We start from the raw sequence: 17,777 nt of genomic DNA on the forward strand, positions 1-17,777 counted from the left end.
TCACCATTTAAACACCAGACTGTAACGTACAACCTACAGCAGCTCTGCACTTGTTGCTTGTGAAGCGTAGACATCCGTCAAGTAAGGGACATGTGAGCAGCCAGGAGCATCCTCTGTCCCAGCCTCTCTCATGAAACGGAGCTTGAAGCACCAGGGCAACTTAGCAAAGTTACGGTTCACCTCTGCACATCACCCCTATGTGGGGTAGCACGACTTGTGCTTTGAGCCACATTTTAGGGTGACACACGAACAACATAAAGAAGAGAGTGGCCAAACAGGTTGAGAGAGACTGCTCAGTTATCATGTAACTTGAGGAGTCTATTTTCACACTACCATCTGCAGAGGGTCTTGTGACAAATTTTCTCACATTCCAAGGGGCGAGAAACAGTCCTAGCCTGGATGGTATTTGGCTGTGTTAAAACAGTAAAGCATCAAAGCAAGTCCCATCTTTCAGATGCAAACCCAGGCTTATACTATGCAAACACGTGTCTTTCAGGCTGTCTTGCGTTCCCTTGGCTTGGGCACTGGTAGAATTAATACGAGATTGACCATTCCTGATCTGTCAAAGTCCACCCTGTTCCCAGAAGCAACTCTTGGCCTGGTACTTCACAAAGGCTTTCAAGATGCACAACTCCCTCTGCTACAGCAGCTCAGCTGTTTTCAAAACTGGAACTAGCTCTTTCAACTGCCTCTAGCTAGATGATATACAGATCTTGCTGCAGTTCCCAGAAGCTCAAAAAAAAAAAAACCAACACAAAAAACTCCAACCTTTCAACTTATAATGTGTCCTCCAACTGGCTGCAGAAACCTTAGTGAACACATGTTATGTCTTTACACAATGCTGGTTTCTCAGCCCACATCCCAGGTGTGCATACTCTAGGAAGGATCATTTTACTTTGTAATTACAGCTGCTCAACTCCTTTCCTAGAGCTGGTGCTGCTTCTTCAAAGAAAGAGAAGCCACGTACTTCAGTCATATACTGTGGCTGTCAGAGAGAGTCAGCTAAACCAGTTTGCACTTGACTCTTCTCCCTGCCTTGTGTCTCAGTTTTACAACTCTCATCTCTCCAAAAAGAAGCAGGAGGAATCAAGGCTGGTGCTGCACCTCCCCTTATGATCTCAGAAATGGAGCATTTGGGCAGCGAGGCATATTACCTAACACCCAGTGGTCCTCTGCAAGGTCACAAGCCTCAAGGACACATCACAGCAGCTCATGTGTGTCAAGGCAAGACTCCACTGACATGAGAGCCAACATGCCATCATGAACTGGCTTTTTTTTTTTTTTTTTCCTTTTTCCCCAAAATAGAAAATGTGTCATTTAACAGTAGTAAATTAAAAGCATATAAAACAAAGAAGAAAAAAAAAGAAAGGAGGAGGAAGGTGGACTACAGCCCAATTTTAGTTTAGGTGTGGTGCTATAGCATTTGCACTCTACTGAAAATCATGATCTCTGTGGTCATTACTTTTTCAAATTTCCATATAAAAACCATGAGCAAAAATAAGGATGCCAAAGTCTGAGTCATCTGGCAACTGTGGTTTGTAGTCCTGTCAGTAAAAACTGGCAATGATTAAAGCTGCTGCTCCCACTGCCTCTATGGTGAATTAAAGCTTGAAGAATCAACGATAATTTGGTTAACGTCCAGATCATTGTAGAAACTGGCCAGCGAGGAAAAGCAACCGCCACACAGGGCTCCTAGTGGTGTAAGATCTGTGTAATTTTGGAGCTATGCCTCAGAAAAAATGACTGCTCTGCAAAGTCCTAAGCCAAGGAGAGAGAGTTGTTCTATGGCTAATAAACCCTGTTTTCTCTGGTTCATCTAACAGTGCTTCAGATACTTTCAACACTCATGGCACTGCACAAGCTGTTTCCGAGCCAGCTACAGTTTCTTAAGATGCTCCTCCCTTTCCCAAACCCTAAGCATCAATGAACTGAAGCTCTGTTTCTACAAGTCTCAAACTTTTAGGTAATTTCTACCCACTTCAAAAGTCTTACCCACTACCTAGTACTGAGAAGAACTCATTAGTTCTTCAGACAGTCTGTTCCAGTCTCTGAGTCACAAGTGACTGGACAAGTCACTTGGGGGAATCCATAACTATTTTTAGTTTGTCTCACCATTCAACACAACTCCAACACATAAGTATGAGCCTAAAATAAGCAGGGAAGCTAAACACAAGCACACTGCTTGCACTATGCATGAAGATGATGCCATTCCCTAACCTTAGGCTTATACTTTTCTAACCATCATCTACACACATTTTAAACTAATCTAGCCTGTATTCCTGAGGGCTTCTGGAAAACTCCTCATGGACAGAGAACAGATTTTCATGAATGATACATCTGTCACAAGGTTATGATTTGGAGATAATTCTTACTGGTTCAGAAGGCAAAGAAGCCATGAAGGATTGGTATCAAAGAGCTCAACTGAAATAATGAATGAAGCTCAGCAATAGCAGCAGTACCGGGCACACATGGTACTGCTATAAAACAAAGTTCTTCCTGCGTAAAGCACTCACAGACATTTAAAGTATTGTTTCAAATCCACATGTTTTTCCCCATGTGTGCCTTGGCTTTTATGCCAATATTTTATATAACTGAAAGAAATCCTGAATATTCCTACAGGTAGACTGAAATTCTGGCTGACCCTGTGCTGGTGCACAAAGGCGACCCCAAGCCACATCACCCCTTTGTTCCTCTGTCCAGACTCCAGCCTGTGCCCCATCTCCACAGCCTTGGAGCACTAACAGTACTTGAGTTGTGCACTGCCACCAGGGTTTCACGCGTTTTCCAATGCCAGGGAAAAGGAAGGATTATGTTCTTGGAATTCCTCTACTAAGGCAGTAGAAGGAATTTATTCAGCCCCTTGTAAAGTGCGGTAGAGAGTCCAGTCTGGCAATTAGTCTCAGGTCAACAGCAGAGGATTCTGGCTGAGGGACCACAACATTTCCTGGGACTCCTGCTCCCACATGACCCATCTACAAATCCCTGTCACAAGCTGTTAGTTAAAACCAAAATACAGGCATAAATAAAGGAGTGTCATATGATTAACTATGATTGTAATCGATAGGTGCTTTGCCTGAGTTAATAGCTAATGACTCTGGGATTCAGCTCAAAAGACTGCATTTCACATACCACAATAGCAGAAGTGAATGGATACACTGTTTAACTTTCTGTAAACTATTCAACAGGCACAGACCTTGGATTGTTGATTCTTTTTTTTTCCTATAGGCATGACAGAGTAAGAAACCTCAAACTTAAACCGTATTATTGAAACAATCTAAGAATCTTAATTAGCTTACTGACCAGCTGAATGACAGGTTGTTACAAATGAAGAGATTATCCCATGTAACACTGGCTCACTAACAGGCATTGTCTCATAAGTAGAAGAGAGAAACTTAAATACTTCCAGACTTTCTAAAAGAACTGGTAAAGAATTTGTTTTGGCTTAAGCAGAACATTCTTCATAGGCAAGTAAAAATTATCCAGCTTTCTTCTACTGAGTAATTAAAACAATGTTTGGTGTTTTTGGTATCCGATACATCTTTAATCTTCTGATATTTCAGGGTATTGATCTTGCAAAGAACCTATTGCGAATGAAGCATTAATCCTGGAAATGAACCCACACTGATTTCTGACAGTCTATTTGTTTAAAAACTTCAGAAGCCAAACCATGAGCTTCAAGGAATTCCAGACAGTTATTTTGTTTTATGAGACGGTATTTTTAAGACTATTCTAAAGAAAAGGGTTTTGAAAGTGTTCTAAGAGAAGAGGTACCAGTATGAAGCACAGAACTTTATTTGTATCATTCTTCCTGCCTAAAGAATATAAATAAGGAAGTTCATTTCCTGCAGCTGTCAAAAAATGAAAATACCTGAAATCTACCTTCATAGGAAACAGTTTGTTAAATCTAAAGTTCAACAAGGATATTTATACAGTTGAATGAATAACTTCAACTGGCATATTACTACTGTCAATCCAGACTATGTCCACTACGATCATATTTGCATACAGCAGTACCAATATATTAGGTTATGCGTTAAGAGCTATCAACACATTTTGCTGCTCTGATTTCTAGCTCAAAAACTTTCATGCCTTTGTTAATACTTCCCACCATGGAAAACTCATCAGCTATCTAAGCCCAGTTCCTAAAAACTTTATGTATATTCTCAAAGTACATGATCTTTGTATGCCCTTGTGTGAATCTAGTTAAGGAAATGTTTAATGATTTGCCGTCGGAATCTTTATCATTATATGATGTTGACAATTTCTGACTTTTTCCAGCTGCCTCCTATCCCTTGGCTTATTTTTTATTCTACCAAGTCTGACAGCAGGGTGAAGGGTGTTGCATAAAACAAAACAAATGCTACCTGTAAAAGACATTACTGAAACACAATATTAAATAAACTGTTTCCATAGAAATTTATCCCACTAAAGATGTTGATCAACTAACGTCTCTATCAGATATACTTATTTATCAGACCCAAGCAGCATTTGAAACACATTTGAATGCTTATGTGAGCATTTTGATCACAATGAAAAATGGACAGCCCTTTTAATTTTCAATAAAGCCTTTACTAGTGTTCACCATTAATGTTCTTTAGCTTTATTTAAAAAAATATCAAAATATGCTTCTATTGTCTGCTATAGGTGGTATATTTTGTTTTTCTTTAATATTATTTTTCAAAGTATTATAAAATACACCAAATATTTCATAATAGCAGAAAAACTCTCATTCAGGTATCTTCCTCAACAGCTGTAGCAAGTACGGATCTTTTCTGCGACACCTTTCAAAGGACTTTGCAATGGAAGCACAAAGCATCATTCAGCAAACAACTGATGAGGAAGGAGTGGAACATATACTTTGAACACTGCGACCTGGAACTGACCCGAATTTAAAACACCCCAACAAAAAGGGGGGATAATAATACAGTATTTTTAAAATTCTTTCAGTGATCATTTTAGAGAGCAGTCCAGCTCCTCTTGGCAGTTACACCAGCACAACTGAGTGACCATGAGGAGGAATGAACAAACGTAGGCAGACATGACTTCTTAGCCAGCTTCTCCTCTGGACATTTTGGCATATGTTGACTTCTGCCAGGTAAGCAACTATCTCCCTCTTATCCATCTCTCTTTTTAGAACAACTACTCTTTTTTTTTCCCAAAAAAATTACAGATGCTGGAGATCACCAGAAATTTTTGAGTATCAGTTTTACCAAAGGAATCATCTGAAGAGAACAGCATTACTTGTGAATCTAGACAGAAAGAGGCTGCTTAGAGAAATCTGGAAATACCAGCTTCTCCAATTTCTTGCTGCTTTGCAAAAAATGCCTCCCTCTTTACAGTTAAGCAAAAAAGAGACCAAATTGATTCTGAAGACTTTTTTAGCCAAAATATTGAAATGCAGTAACCATAGGAAAACATATGAATATACTTAGCAGATACTTCAAAGTGATGGAAGGGGGAGGGCGAAGCGATGCTTTTGACAGATAGTAGGCATCTGCTTTCTTTTCTTGATTTAAATGCAAAGTAATCATATGCAAAATTAACAGGACTCAAGATTACCAACATAATCTTTACTGGGTGCACCACTGATACCGTTGAATTATTTTGAGAAATAACAAGATATTCTGTGTCATAATAAAGGCATTTTTATTAGAATTAAAATTAAAAGCAGCTGAAGAGGAAGAATTAAAGACAACAACCTTCCCTATTTGCTCGCTTTTTAAATAGGACAGAAAATCAGTGGCCTAAGATGACCAACTCCTTGGATTTCAGAAACACAGGCTGTAAAGGACCTTGCAGGACACCACGAACAGCCTCCAGCTTTTGAAGGCACCGTAACATACAGCGCTCTCCACAAATCTACTGTACTCCATCTTAAGTGGTATTTTTGTCCTGCTGCTTCGACTGTATCCATTTCCCAAGTGCAAGCCTCTATTTTCTCAACATAATTTTCTATATAACAAGGTGCAAGTTTAGGTAAAAGGTTTGTTTCCCATTTTTTTATGACAACAAGAAGTTTCTGGCCTGCAGCTTATCTGCTGGTTTATGATATACCCTGCAAAAATGTTTTTGGTAATAGGAAAGCATTTGATGAACCACAACTTTTGTAAGCAATATTATCGTAGTAAGCTATCATGTAACATGGTAAGCTATGCTGGAGCAATCATCGATAACATCTCCCAGAGGAGAAACAATTGCTAAGTGTTCCACTCAAAGTGAGGCAGACAGGAAAAGTGAACTGACTTGAGTAGAAGAGAACCATCCAGAACACTATTTGCTTCCTATATTACTTTTTAAACATGGAAATATGAACACCACTTCTATAGTTGCTCTTTCCACTTTATTTCCCAATGCCGAGGACACTTCAGAAAACAGTCACAATTAAGCAACACATACATGTGCATATGTATTTATGAAATCATACATCTTTATTCTAATTAAACGAGGAAATTTCACTCCTCTAGCCCCTCTCTCTCTCCTCCTGTCTTTCTGTCCCTCTAAGCTTGTAGACTGGAATATTTTCCCATATCTTTTACTACCCTTTTCTCATGGTTGCTGCCTTTGGTTCTAGACAGTTACGGTACTATAAACAACTAAGCAAACAGCAGGTCTAGAAGAATTTCTATGTTGTTAATTAGGAGTGTCTGGAGGTCTGAGAACATGACCAGATTCTTCAACTATCTGTACCATAAAGCCCTCCAAGCTTCAGTTCAGGGTGGCTCCAGTTGCTAACTTTAACAGTATGTGCTGTGTTGGAAACACACTGCAGAAAATATGCCATGGCTGTCTTGGGATTTGAGTACAGCAACTACCCTACTGTTTTTGCAGGACAACTGTTTTTGAATGAGATACATTAAAGGAATTTAACTAAGGTGGGGTAAGGACAATTGTGTTGTGAGATTAAATATATTCCACAGAAGGTTGTGAAAAACCCCAAAGCATTAAAATCAGAGGACCTGTAATTGAAAGAGCAGCTGAAATTCAAGGAAGAAGGAGAGAACAAGAGATTAGGAGAAACATAGAATAGTACAGGTTACACACACAGAAACCCACAGTAGAGATTCTGATACTGTTTGCATCCTGTGCGTTTAGCCTGGACAAGTAAGTTCAGTAAGCCTTTATTTACTTGGTTGATTTGCCTACAAGAGGCCACACACACACATCCTTCCATTAATCTGCTCTATAGACAGTAAAGTCACCTCTGATCCCAGGATATTTAATAAAACATTTCCGAAGCCAAATATACAATCCACCCTGCAAAAAAATGTATAAACAGTGATGATTGTTGAAAAAAAGTACAGATATCAAAATTATCCAGCATAAACTCCAGAAAGTACTTGTAATACATTGCTACTAATAGGGAAAGCTCAATATAGCAGCTTGTCTGAACAAATAAAGAGAACTCTCATGTTTAGCAAAGCAAATATCAAAGTAACAGAAAGCCAAATTCTTTTAGAATAGATCTATTTAAGAGTAAAAAAAAAATTGTCTTTCCCAGTTCAAGGTGTATTTAACATGCAAATAAATAATATGCATTGCCTGACTACAGGAAAAACATATTAACATTTCAGGTTCAAATTTGAAAGGTGAACGAGTCACGTCTATATTTATAGCAAAGTCTTAAATAAGTGCTCTATAAAATGCCACCGGACAGGTCCAGTTCTAAATTGAATCCTTAAATAACAAAAGACCTCTGAAATCCTTACTACGCTCTTCTCCAAGAATGACACTGAAAGACTCAATGAACTTTGTAAAGAATGAGAACACGCACTATACTAAACTAGGAGGCACAGCCCTTTCTTGCAAGGACTGGAAAGACACATTTTTCCAGGGGAATACTGAAAAAAAAAGTTATAAAAATTGAAGACTGAGCATTTAGTAGGATTCCAAGTCAGGCATGAGGGCAGTGAAAGCATATCTCCTCTTTTCTCCCACTTTAAAAGGAGCATATTACTGTCTTCTGGTGAGTGATGAATAAGCTTTAGTTTTAAAACCACTCTAATGTGAGGGGCATGCATGGGACACTGCAAGTTTTGGATACATCATTCGAAATACCTCACTCATGCATGCGGCAGAAAGAACAGACGGGAAATATATCAAGCATGAGAGGTGTAGCACCCATGGCCAAGCCTAAGATTGAGGAAGGGATTTTGTCTTCCCCTATATATGAGTGCAAATAGAAATACAAATAAATAATAAACAACTATTAATGATCATAATTATTTCAGCATTTTATGACTGCACATTATAATGCCATGTTTGTTAGATGTCTCATTCTTAGGAAATACAGATAAATGGTTGTTGACACAGACCCTGCTTCTTTTTGTCATATAAAATCCATGAACTTTCATATGAACATGTGCTTCAACACTTGTCAAAGAAAAATTCAAGGTTTTACTATTCCTGAAACAGACAAGCACCAAGAGCTCATCAGTATAAATTAACACAAATCACAGTGAATAGTGAAGGTTAGTGAATACTAGCCTTTAGAGTTCCGTATGCAAATGTAACTCTGGTCTTCTAGAAAGATTTTTGGGGCATGATGACATTTAAATTTACTTCTTCTATAGCATTTTTCTGAATGAACTATTTTTAAAACACGCTCACGTGATGGTCTAGCCTGAGCAGGTTTCGGGATCTTTCTTTCCACAGCAATGGCTTCTGAAACTAAGACTTAATTATAGAATCATAGAATAATTAAGGTTGGAAAAGACCTCTAGGATCATCAAGCCCAACTGTTAACCCAACACTACCATGCCTTCTAAACCATGCCCTGAAGTGCCACATCTACACGTCTTTTAAATACCTCCAGGGATGGTGACGGCACCACCTCTCTGGGCAGCCTATTCCAGTGCCTGACCACTAGTAGGAATGCTACAATACTCTGCAGAAGTCAGTCACTGAAAGGAAAAGAAAAATATTTTACAGGAGAGGATTCAGTTCTTTGAAGCTGGCAGATGATGGCTGAGACTAAGAAACTGTGGTTTCAGTTTGAGGTTCCAGAAGGTAATTGCTATCACTGCCTTGGGATCTGCCACCTACATTACCCTCACCCTGCTTCTGACCGCATTCTGCTTCTGCTTTTGTTTCCCATCACTGATCCTCTCCCTGCTTGGGAGCCATAAGAAAATTTCCTTGCTGTCAGTTTTAATGCTTGGCATCGCAGAATTCACTGACAGCTAAGAGAAACATGTGTAAAGGACATTTTTTCTCCAGTTCTGCATTTCAGGGTGCTGTCCCTTTGAGGGGACAGCAGACCACGCTCTGTGCAGGTTAAATCTTGCTGCCAACATCTAACGAAAGTTTGTGGAATACATTGGAAATAAATACAGTTCTAGATATTTGAAAATTGACTATGGGTGCATGCTACTGGAAGGACCAAAAGCAGGGTGACTTTGGGGAAAAATTTAAGTTTCTACTTCAAAACACAGACGATCCAAATCTTCATTGAAACAGTTGTATTTTTTAAAGCTTAATAAAGCAATGTATGCATTCTCTAATATCATCCCTCAAAACAAGTGAGTGATCTTTCTGAAGCCTCCCACAAAATTTCAGCCTGAGGTATGCATTCAGCATTAAAAAAATTGATCTGAAAAGTTAAATTGTGGCAAGGTGATAAGCAATAAATAATTGGGTCTTACTAACTTTTCAACAATCTCTTCATATATGCTTTTTTCCCCTCCCTCTGTACATATATAAGCAAGTATGTACAAATGATAATGCTGTGTCACTTAAAGTGTTTTCAAGAGCTGAAGGAAGATATGCAATTTTGAATAGTCAGATGTAAAAACTGATGCAAACATTTTTAACTGAACTAAGGTTTTAATGCTCTAGCAAACAGTCAGTTGGCTCTCATGAAATGTGACCATTGCATGGGTCAAAAAATCAACAGATTCAAAATATTAGCCTACAACACTAAAACATATGAAGCTGTTGAATAGGAATTACAATGAAAACTGCAACTCCTTGAAAAACACTGGCTGTTCTGATACACGTGCAAAATGACTCATTAAACCAACGGACAGTTCAAGCTGTGGAAGATGGTTTAACTTTAGTTGTTCAGTCAGGAGAGATGGAGCTAGGATTTAAGTAATGTTTTTTGATTTGGAGAAATAGCTTATAAAGGGAGAAGTTATGGCTAGAATAAATGAAATCAGAATGTCAGGGATCCAAGCCTGCAGAAAATAAAGACATTAACTTGAAGGAGAAGGAGGTTCAGAAAAATGTTACTTTGTAAGATATTTTACCGTCCATTCTCACAGGAGCTTTCTGCTGGAAAAGAATTTCAAATGCATCCTTTCCCTGTGACTGGTGAAGAGTTTTTTCATTCTTTTATGATACTGTTTTAAAGTTACCTGTCTCAAAAGCCTTAGCAAACATTTCTTACCTGTGTCCCAATAGTCTCCTGGAAGCAGCGCCCAAGCTGAGTTTTAACTGAAACAGGAAACATATGAGGAATGGGTTGTTGATTTGTGTAAGTAGTATGTCCCTTCTGGGTCTTCTGATACGGAAGACCTTGATAAGAGACCTGTGGATGTCCTGGCTGAGGTACTTTCGCTTTTTGTCCTGTTGATGTGCTGTCAATTCTTGAAACTTGATGGATCTGAACTGAGGCTTCAGGGGGATGTTTCACATGGATATTCACTATGTTAGGAGGGAACTTCACTAAAATAATTGAAGGAAAAATACATTAAAAAATTTGGTAATAAATATGCCAAAGAAGAGATCTTAGGCACCTCTAAGACACCTCATTTTTGTACATTAGAATTTTTATACAGTGTCTTGAAATGACCAAAATATGAACAAAACCCAAATTAGGGGGTTAGAGCGAAGGCTGAAAGAACAGAGCATCAATTACAAAGCAGAAAAAGAAAACTCTTCACATAGCAAAGAACGACATTGTAACATCTTAAAGACTGCTACATAAACATGGATGCCCAAATTGGCTGGTGTGACATTCATATTTGTGGTCACACTGTGTAATAAGAATCCAATTCAAAGTTCCAGAATTCAAACTCCACTGGGTTATTTTTGGATATATAGTAAGCTGTATTTTCTTTTTCAGATCCATCATTTTTCTCTGGAACACAGAAAAAGCTTCAATTTCATCCCTTCACCTTTATATACCTGCCAAGTCCTGAGTTTGCCCCTGCAACACTTGCCAGCATCTCAACCATCTAAAATCACCACTCCCTTCACTGAACTTTGAATTCAGGATTTGGCAGATAAAAGGGGAGGAAATGTTTTTCAGATACTTCTGTTTTTAAATAAAGTTGTAGAGTTTTAAGTCTGGGTATATAGATTGAGACCCTCCTGTCAACTTAATGTGCACAGAACTGTTTACGACCCTCAAGCTTCTTTTCATTGAAACACAAAATGCCCTTTAAACATGTAACTCAAATTATGTTTGGGGAGGGGCAGGGAGAAGAGGTGTATAAAAAGTTTTATAGTTTGTAAGCTGCATAACAAAGTTAGCATTTACTGTGTCTGGCTGGGTCTCCCTCATCAGCAAGTACTGCACAGACTACTCGAGGCCAGCCAATCCGTTAGATGTAACACCCCTCCCAAACATCAAGAACCAACAAATATCATTTGACATACTTTCTTTATAACACATACTGGATTGTTAAGTCTTCTGAATTGTCTCTTTGCCTCCAGGAGGTCAGACTGTTCTTTGGAACTTGATTAGATATTTTAAGTTCTTATTTACAAATTTAAATCTCACAGCTCTGCTTCCCAGGAAACATATTTCATTTATTTTAGCTGCTTTAAAATTTTCTGATTTTGTATAAATTACTTTTGGTTTTTCACATTATTTTAATTTCTCTAGGGACATTTTCCATATTAATGGGTCTCACATAGGAATTCCTTAAAAGAAACACACTTATTTTTTACTTTGCCATGCATTGTTTCATTTATGAAAATGTTCAACATGTTGCAGACAGAAACATCAGGATTAAGGTAATAGAAAGTCAGCAAAATATGGCTGCAGGGCCTTAATGGTTCTTGAGATCTTGCCTATAGCAGAAAACAACCTTCAAAATTTAGGCTACACGACTTCTGTTACAGGTAAACCCACAGGAAAAGATTCAGTGTTAAGAAGGGCATTACTGTTTCTTCTAGGCTCTAAGACTGGTTTTGCTGGGCAAGACAAGACAGCATAGTCTGGCTGTGAAAAGAACAAAACTCCACACAACTCACTATCATCAATTTGTATGTATGAAGAGGGATCCCTTCAACTAGTTTCTTCAGCTGATAAATCTAAAGATTATATTAGCCCTCAAAAGAAATCACTGAATTGCTGTGCTTTAATCTATTAATCCACCTAGAGATGATGTTCAGATGCTGAAGACATCGAATTTAGGCTGGTTCCTCCCACGTAGTAGTATCACCACAATCCTCTCCAGGTCTTGGATCACTGCCTAGATGTGCTGATGAATTTATTTCTGCCAGCCATTTCAGGATGAATTTTTTTATTCTTTCCTTGAAATAAACAAAACATTCCCCTCTCTACAATACAAAAATCCTCATTTGGGCATGAAAAGGGAAGAAAAGGCATTGTGACTGCTGATGGTTCTGATGATGACTTGAGGGTCAGGAAAAAAAAAATATTCAAGAGGTCAGACTCTAGCAATGAAAACTTGTGTCTTTCAAGACAGCAACTCTAAATCTGAAAAACAACTACATCTTAAAAAAATTATGGTCCACCATATTCTCTAAAATACTTTGATCTAGAATTTAACAGTCACAGAAATTTATTTCTTCTCTGTTAAATGTTTAGGTAATTATATTTTCTTATTCTCTCCCTCCCCCCCTCCCCTTTTTTTAGCATCAGAAAAGTTCTGGGGAGGCTCTAGGGACTAATATTCCAACACATCAGTGGAAACTATTTCCCAATGGACCGTGTACCCGTCACCAGAGAGTAAATCCATTGGAACAATGGAGCAGATACTTAACAGCATTTATAAAATACTGTGTTTCCAGAAGGACACTGTCAATACTTCCTTCACAGCTATGTCCCTGTCTGAAAACAGAATTACTACATTAGATTATATTTATCACAAACATATAAATAGTTTGGCCTCTTCTAGCAAAGTTCTTAGGAACTAGTTGCCAACAACCAAACCTCCTCACATCTTTCCCCCACTTTTCCCCCCCCCCCCCGCCCAGAGTTAGCAATCTTGGAGAGGTAATTGTAAAATTACCCTTGACAAGAAAAAAATTATTCTGGAAATTCACACAAACTTCACAATAATTCATACATTGTGAAACTGAATTGCAGGGGTCTTGCCATATGGACAGGATATCACCCAGGTAAAATGCTACCTAGAGTCATAGGACACACAGGAAACAAATTCAACGGTGCTCTTCAAGGTCATCAGAACTTGTCACCTCACAAAAAAGTATGAGGGGAAATGGAAACCTGAAGCTGTCTGAACTTTGAGTAGGCAAAATGTGATTAACATCAAAGCTTTTCTTGTTTCTGATCTTCTGCCTTCTTCACAGCATTAGCAGTAGGAAATCCTTACCATTTTTTAATATGATATTGTTAAATAGAACATTCTTTCCAGGTCACACAACAGAATGATATTGTGGCCTATCTACATTAAAAAGTTCACCACAAAATTAACTTCTAGGACTCTACCAAATGAACATGGATTGTATTTTTAGCTTTACATTGGACTGAAATTTTGTTATGCTGAAAAGCGCTGTCTCTCCCCTCAGCTAGTAACCACTGAATCACGTGCAACTTTCTATCTAGGTATACTGCAATTTTTAGACTCTGTCCAGACACAGTCATTCTCTTTCTGAACAGGTCTACACTCGTGGAAGAAGCAACCTGCATTATCCTTTGACTCTGCAACCTGCATTAAATTTCACTGCAAAGTGAATTAAGCTTACTTATAAACTCTTTTCAATAGCACTGTTAATTCTTACTATTTCAGTCACTGAGCAAAATATTTTCCAGACATTCTGGTGACCTCACAGTTCAAGTTGTGGTGTCAAGACTCAAACTACATAGACAGACCACTATCGTTACTGGCTGGATACCCAAAATAACTTAATAAAATGAACTCCAAAGGAAAAAATAGCTGTCAAGGAAATGTTACCTTTTACACCTTGCTGTCCTGACATCGTCAGTGGTAAAGTATGAGTGGAGTGGATAATTTGTGATCCTACAGCCTTGTTCACCTGTTGTGGGTGATGGTACAGTTTTGGAGTATTGGCAGTCTGCACAGGGATCTGACAAAGTTTACCAGTGTAATTAGGAGGGCACTGGCATTTATCTCTAGAACTGCACTGGCCTCCATTCATGCATGGAAGGTGGCAAATAACTGAAAAGAAAACAGAAAGAAAAATTTTGTTAATGACACTAGCTTTAGTATTACCTGACCACATATCACACAGAAGTCAAGAAGGAAAGGAATAGGGCTGGGACCCTTTGTTCTTCCAACATCTGAAGAATGACTACCCATCTGACGTGCACCTTTGTCTTATGGTAGAACCTCTTCAGTTCCTCCCTCTGTGACTTCTGCCTGGTTCACACATTCTCTCCATGACAAACATGGCAAGCACATTCTTCCCTTAGAAATCCCAGCTGTTTTAGTTCATTATGCTATTAAACAAGATGCTAAATTAATACAGTGCCTGGCTGCACCTCTTATTCACACTTTGGTACAGGTATTCTTATGAAGTCAGCCTCACATTTCTGAAAATCCTCGGTCACCTACACTTCCCTAGAAGACTGGGGAAAAACACAGCATAGAGTAGACAGCATTGGGGATAAATTTTCCATTTTCATTGTAAGACTTGGCTATTAACTGGAAAAAACATGTCTTATTGAGCATCTAGATTTTTCCTTAACATATCTCTCAGATAAAAGGAGGTAATTTGTACACCCACCCATGAAGACCATAAAAACATCAAGGGATTCTATTCAAATGATTTCAGAGACAAATTCCAAAGTATTAAAATATTTTAACTCCAATATAAAGACAAAGGTGATTACTTCTGTGACAGCTAGTACTTGTACATTTACAGCAATATAAATTATCAGATGAAACAAAAAATATCATCATTGAATGAAAAATATTTCTGAACTCTGAGATACAAACAGTAATAAGCATGGTTCAGCACACTTTCTAAAAATATGATGTGGGACTTTATAATCAGCCATAATCTAGCAGAGCTGTCAACATTTTCAAGAACTAAATGATGTAAAGAACAACAGGAAAAATACCATAAGTTTTTGTTCAAGACAAACTATGGTCATTTGTTCAGAAATCCAAGATTTTTTGAGAAACAGGAAACAGTATCCATTCGTCAGCTTTAAGATAAGATTCTGACTGTAAAAATAAATACATAAAATCTAGACTTTCCAGGAATTATGGCATTTTGCTGGATTGGTATTGTTCAGTCTGTATTGGTTTACAATAAAAATGAGAAACCTGTAGATAACGCAAGGTGATTAGGAACCTAGTGCTTATTATTCCAAGTGGTGTAATCTCTGGACAGCCTCAGCCTATTGCTATTATTAATACCATAAAACATCAGTCTTCGAAAAGAAACCTATGTGTTGTACATTGCAAAAGACAAAATAGGACATTCAGCAGCCCATGGAGTTTCAGCCCAGCTGCACAATTTGCTTGGCGTGGGAAGAGTGCTCAAGAAACAGCACAATCAGCCCAGCTCATTGCAGAGCATGCTCATGTTATATTGACAGGGTTGGAACAGTGCTGCCTGATCACCAGATAGGTCCACGCACAAATGTAAACTGCCAGAATTGTTTTTCCACTCTGTTCTGCAAATATGTATTTGATATTTTTCTTGTCTTATCTCACATTTTCATTTCATATAAACTGACGGAAAGTACTTCAAGTTGTAGCACTGTCCTAAAAGGCCTCGTTGACTTCGGAAAACTGTCCACACCAGCACAGGCCTCATGTTTTTGGGTCCCAACACTGTTGGGACTTTGAATACATAAAAGACATCCTTACAGAATGGCTTTGGGGCAAAATGAAGGATTCTTGACCCCAGCAGTAATTAACACACAACAGCTGTCTCTCTCGCCCTCTGGTACCATTTCTTCCTGAGCAGTCACAAACAAGCAGGTTTACTGCAATGGCAACAACATATAAAGCATTTTAGGTACTTGTAAAGGTCTGCCTGAGCAAGGTTGAAAGCTAAGGTGGTTTTTCTGCAAAAGTAACATTGCACAATGAAATAGTGTGAAGTAGTGTTAAGAGGACAGCAATTTGGTGTTTGAAAGTAGTACAGTAAAACAAAGGCAAAGAGAAATAGTCTCACTGAGGGATTGCTTGAGTGCAAGAAGCCTACCCCATAGATTTTTCTTCCTGCCCTCTCCAGTCTCGAGACAAGGTAACGTGCAAAATACAGCTTTTAAACAATAAAAATATACGCAGTAGTTCCACCAAAATAAATTACTTTCTTCCAAGCTCCTGTTCCTACAACACAGTTGGCATCTAGAAGGCCATGTGGCATGGCTAACTCTGCACTACAGGGCACTCTTCAGTCTTTCCTCTCCTGCAGGAGCCCAACAAGCAGCAAATGGGCATGTGAAAAGCTTTGCTTTCAAGCAAAGTTTGTGTTAAAAATACTGGGAAGGAAGATACCAACAGAAAGGAGTTCATTTATGTCCCTTTTCATAAATTTTTGCTGTGGGTATTCACACAAATAACTTGTGGAAATAGGCACAAACAAATGCCACTGAAAGGTCTAGTATGAGGTAAATAATGAAGAATGTTTAATTCCTCAGTATTCACATATCAAAGAAAATAAAAGTTCCAAGCTGCCCACATTATCATGTGGTGCAAATCACTTAGTCAACTGATTTATGTATTAACATACTGATTTACATCTCTTGAAGGTCTGGCCTAATGTATGAGGAACAAATTTTAAATCTATTCTGAGAAAATAAAATTCTATAATAAAAAGATAAACATTCTGAAATATATAAGTTATACTCAACCATGTAAAAACAACTAGGGTGTGATCACCAGGCAAAACTGAACTTGATAATCTCAAATGGCAAATATTACGAGAACTTTAAAAAAAAAAAGAATAAACCACACTGAAATAAAATATCTGATAATTTTAAATAGTCATAATAAGCACATATATGCTAATTGCAATATTTCCTCCCGTAGTTCACGGCCAGGAGAAAGGGCTACATTTGATTATGACTCTGGTGCTGGAAATCACAGGCATACAACTTCACCAGAGCTGGGATTACACACAGACCATTTGAGGAAAGTGACCTGAATTGGGGTAAGCCTCCAACAAGGCAGAGGAAGGAAACACTACTTTTCCTTGACAAAGCTCTGGGAATCTCAGGTTAACAAAGACCAAAAACCCCTGGGGAAAGGATCACTTAAGATAAGAACAGGATATAAAGCCAGGGTATGTTTGAACAGCTCAACTTCTGATGAAAGTTTTTTACTTTGTTTTGTTTTGTCATTGAGGTTAAACAACTTAAACAGAATGGCTGAATGCTGCCAGAGATGTAGGGGGTACTCCTGACAAAACCCAGACCCATATGCTGGGAGAGACCACTAGAAGATGCTGGGTTTGCACGTATGTTCACAACTGGCATTCAGACAAAGAGCACACTGGAGTCTGACTCTCAACCGGGCTGTTGACACTTCCTCTGAAAAGGGAAAAAAATAAAAGGAAATAAAAATATCCGTTACGGTGTGAAATCCTCTAGCTGCTTGGAGCCTGATAAAAATGTGGAGATAGGTCTGCACAAGGCAACA

General features: G+C 38.3%; 1 protein-coding gene across 9 annotated transcripts in view; it reads right to left on the reverse strand.

Annotated features, from left to right (window-relative positions):
* The window catches only part of LTBP1 (latent transforming growth factor beta binding protein 1), a 210,017-nt gene that overhangs the window by 105,424 nt on the left and 86,816 nt on the right, over nt 1–17,777 (reverse strand). For 8 of the 9 annotated variants that reach the window (XM_075089238.1, XM_075089237.1, XM_075089234.1 and 5 more), the window contains 2 exons: nt 14,112–14,336; nt 10,388–10,665 (listed from right to left, as the gene is read on the reverse strand). In XM_075089238.1, the coding sequence (XP_074945339.1) occupies nt 10,388–10,665; nt 14,112–14,336 (503 nt within the window). The remainder of the gene's footprint in view (nt 1–10,387; nt 10,666–14,111; nt 14,337–17,777) is intronic. The other variant, XM_075089236.1, reaches the window with a different exon arrangement.

This window comes from Phalacrocorax aristotelis, chromosome 3 (assembly GCF_949628215.1).
Source record: "Phalacrocorax aristotelis chromosome 3, bGulAri2.1, whole genome shotgun sequence".
NCBI classification, from domain to species: domain Eukaryota; kingdom Metazoa; phylum Chordata; class Aves; order Suliformes; family Phalacrocoracidae; genus Phalacrocorax; species Phalacrocorax aristotelis.